The sequence below is a fragment of the Brassica oleracea genome, chromosome C8 (assembly GCF_000695525.1).
Source record: "Brassica oleracea var. oleracea cultivar TO1000 chromosome C8, BOL, whole genome shotgun sequence".
Taxonomy (NCBI): Eukaryota; Viridiplantae; Streptophyta; class Magnoliopsida; order Brassicales; family Brassicaceae; genus Brassica; species Brassica oleracea.
This window is the reverse complement of record NC_027755.1, coordinates 5,978,884-5,981,689: the sequence shown is the minus strand read 5'-3', so window position 1 is coordinate 5,981,689 and position 2,806 is coordinate 5,978,884. Positions and strand designations below refer to the sequence as shown.

General features: G+C 37.1%; 1 protein-coding gene across 1 annotated transcript; it reads right to left on the bottom strand.

Moving 5' to 3' along the window:
- Nucleotides 1-385: 385 nt before the first annotated feature.
- Nucleotides 386-2,348, bottom strand: LOC106307997 (protein LIKE COV 2). Its single transcript, XM_013745103.1, has 7 exons — nt 2,141-2,348; nt 1,830-1,882; nt 1,622-1,731; nt 1,240-1,407; nt 982-1,079; nt 770-896; nt 386-662 (listed from the first exon to the last, which is right to left on the bottom strand). Exons 1-7 carry the CDS (start codon nt 2,252-2,254, stop codon nt 550-552), a joined length of 783 nt encoding a protein of 260 aa, XP_013600557.1. The 5' UTR covers nt 2,255-2,348; the 3' UTR covers nt 386-549.
- Between the last annotated feature and the right edge of the window lie 458 nt (nt 2,349-2,806).

Genomic DNA, 2,806 nt, shown 5'->3' with positions numbered 1-2,806 from the left:
AATAGTTTGAAATCGATTTTCATGAAGAATGCTACATAAAAAGAGGTTAGTAACTACACTTCATTTATCCAAAGCTTCCCAAACATCTTGGCCACAACTCTAGCCACCAATGACCATACCATCTCTGACCACGTGAATGAAATTAAATAAAGGATATAAAAAATATTTTACTTCAGCAATTGCTGCACAAAGTACACTTCTAGTTAGAAATACGTCAAATTGTAAGACATCACCTCTAAAATATTTCAACTTGTGAAACTCTCATCTTATAACTACCAAGCTGAGTAAGTCAATGGCACTAGGAAATACGAAGATATGGCGGATATCCAAGTTTCTTCAATGTAAATCTTATTTTGAACCTCATTTTATGTTTCAAGATGTCATGTATGATATGCTGTCTCAAGGTACTAGTATTTTAATATAACTGAAGAAATACAATACAAAGCTGAGCAACATTTTAAACTATGGATAAAACAAGTGTAATAGTAATAATTCCGGACTGCGCACAACGTGTGGAAAGTATCTTTACAAGATGAATAGAGCTATTAATCAAAGTCTGTTGAGAGGAATCCTATGACTGTGTTGGTGAGCAGTTCTACTCTTTGTCCTGTCCACATGAGATATCACTTGCGGCATCGTCATCCCCACCGATACTATAATCTCTGCAATCCAAACAAACATAATACGAATGTGCTTAGGCATGTACGTTCATAAAGAGAACTACTACCAGAAATGTAGTCTTGATAAATCATAACAAACTAAGCCTGACCTATTCCTTCTCGGATCGATAAATTTGGCCTAATGATTTCTTCACTGTTCACCAGAAATACATCTCCTATGTACAGATGATTCGTAGGCACATACACACTACACAACTCTTCTTCTCCCTGGTCCGTCTGTTACCGTAAAACATAACATTGTCAATGCTGGTTTACTCTCCTCAATTAATATGATAATTATAACTTCTTCTTGTCCACCTACCTGAAGTGTCACCGATGATGTGATAAAGCCAAATGCATATTCACCAATGCGAGGGTGACGGATGATTGCTACCTCTTTAAAGGCGGTTGTGTTTTGGTCTGAGAACAGAAACAAATGTTACAAAAGGGCAAACTACCTAGCAGCATAAAACTACTTGTGTCCCCAAATCATTGCGTCTGAACATGTTTACATGTTTTTTGTAGAAAGAAAGAAAGAGGAGCAAAATCATAAGGATGTCTGAATCATATGCTAACTTACCGGGAGAAATAGCAGTGCTAACTTGTTTAGAAGCTGAATAAAGGTGCCTCACAAAGGGCATTCTCTTTATAAACTGCTCCCCAAGCCAGAAAACGGTAGAACCAAGCCACGAGGAAGCAAATATTCCGACAAAGAAAGTGAAAAGTACAGATGTAATGAACCCAAGTCCTTGCAAAACGAATTAAAAAGATGTCATTATCTGATATTTAAAAACGGTCGGAAATTAAGGAAACTTTCAAAGACTAATAAAATGTTTTACCAGGTACACTGTCACAATTAAGAATCGGACTCAATAATATTAAAACTATAGAAAGTACAAGAAAACATAGCAGCAAGACCAAGACCCTGGATCATTTAGCTGCTTCTGATACATTGTGCTTACCAAAGATGTCAACACCAAGGCTCTCGTATATGGGACTGAAGAAACCATCAACGAACTGGATAAACCACCAGGTGATGAGGAATGTAACAGCAACAGGAAAGAGGACGACACTAGACAATATATAAATAAATAAACACAGTTAAACTCAAAGAAGAGTAGCAGATTTTAGAAATTGAAATTGTGGTTGTAAAGAAGAGAGTTGATTTACAAGCCAGTCATAAACTTCTTGGACACCCAACTCTGAAGAACAGCATAGCAAGCCTGTTCAGATGCAAATCATATCATTTTCCCAAGTAAAGAGAGTAACAATCAGCTTAATCTCCAAATCTTTATCCCTAAAAAGTTCTCAAAAGTGAATTAAGCTCTGAGAACCCCCCCCCCCCAAGTTATTTCTTCATCATCACAACTTTTCAAGAAATGACATCAAATGATCTTCAAAATTCAAATATCAGAGGAACAAGGTCGAAATTGATTTATAAGAATTCTTCAACCCAAAGGATCGATCAGTAAAAGGCGAACCTTGCGAGTAGAAGAATTGGGAGAGGTGGGAGGAGACTTGGGAGGATCTTCAGGGTCTTGAGGAGCGAGTCCTTGGCTGAGCGAACTCGTCGTAGCTTCCTTGTCTTCTGCCATCTCTCCACACTGAAAGTACGAATCCGAGTCGGATCAGATCTTCGATTTTGGGACTTCTATGAGACTCACCTTTGACTTTGAGTAAGTCATACTTCTTTGATCATAATCCAACGATTTATATTCCTACACGTCATCTGGCTGTAAAGACGCATTATTCAACGTCGTTTCCTTTTGTTTTGTTCCGCTTTTTGGGATTATTCTTGAAATAACCAAAGAAAAAAAAAATTGTTATAAAAGAGATGATACGTAAGTTTATTATTACTAATCATCACGAGAGGTCTATATTTATACAAATATTATACCATCTTATTTAGACCGTCATAAGAGAAAAGAAAATCATATTCCTAATACGAATAAAAAATAGTACTTATCCTAAATACATATGGAAAAAGATAAACATCAAGTATAGATAAATGTAAACTCTCATTCGCCTAAGTCATTAGCGAATGGGCCGGATGGATAGCTGATGGGCCGGACAATTTGGGCCTGATATGGGTCGATCACCACTTGGTTTATAACACTCCCCCTTGATTGACACATCCGGTTCAGGGT

What these genes read in the sequence shown, in the direction of transcription:
- LOC106307997 (XM_013745103.1), bottom strand. Translation starts at nt 2,254, where the DNA reads ATGGCAGAAGACAAGGAAGCTACGACGAGTTCGCTCAGCCAAGGACTC. An exon ending in CCTTGGTGTTGACATCTTTG is followed by an intron (nt 1,408 to 1,621) that starts GTAAGCACAATG and finishes TCGTTTTGCAAG; the next exon opens with GACTTGGGTTCATTACATCT. An exon ending in CATCATCGGTGACACTTCAG is followed by an intron (nt 897 to 981) that starts GTAGGTGGACAA and finishes TTACGGTAACAG; the next exon opens with ACGGACCAGGGAGAAGAAGA.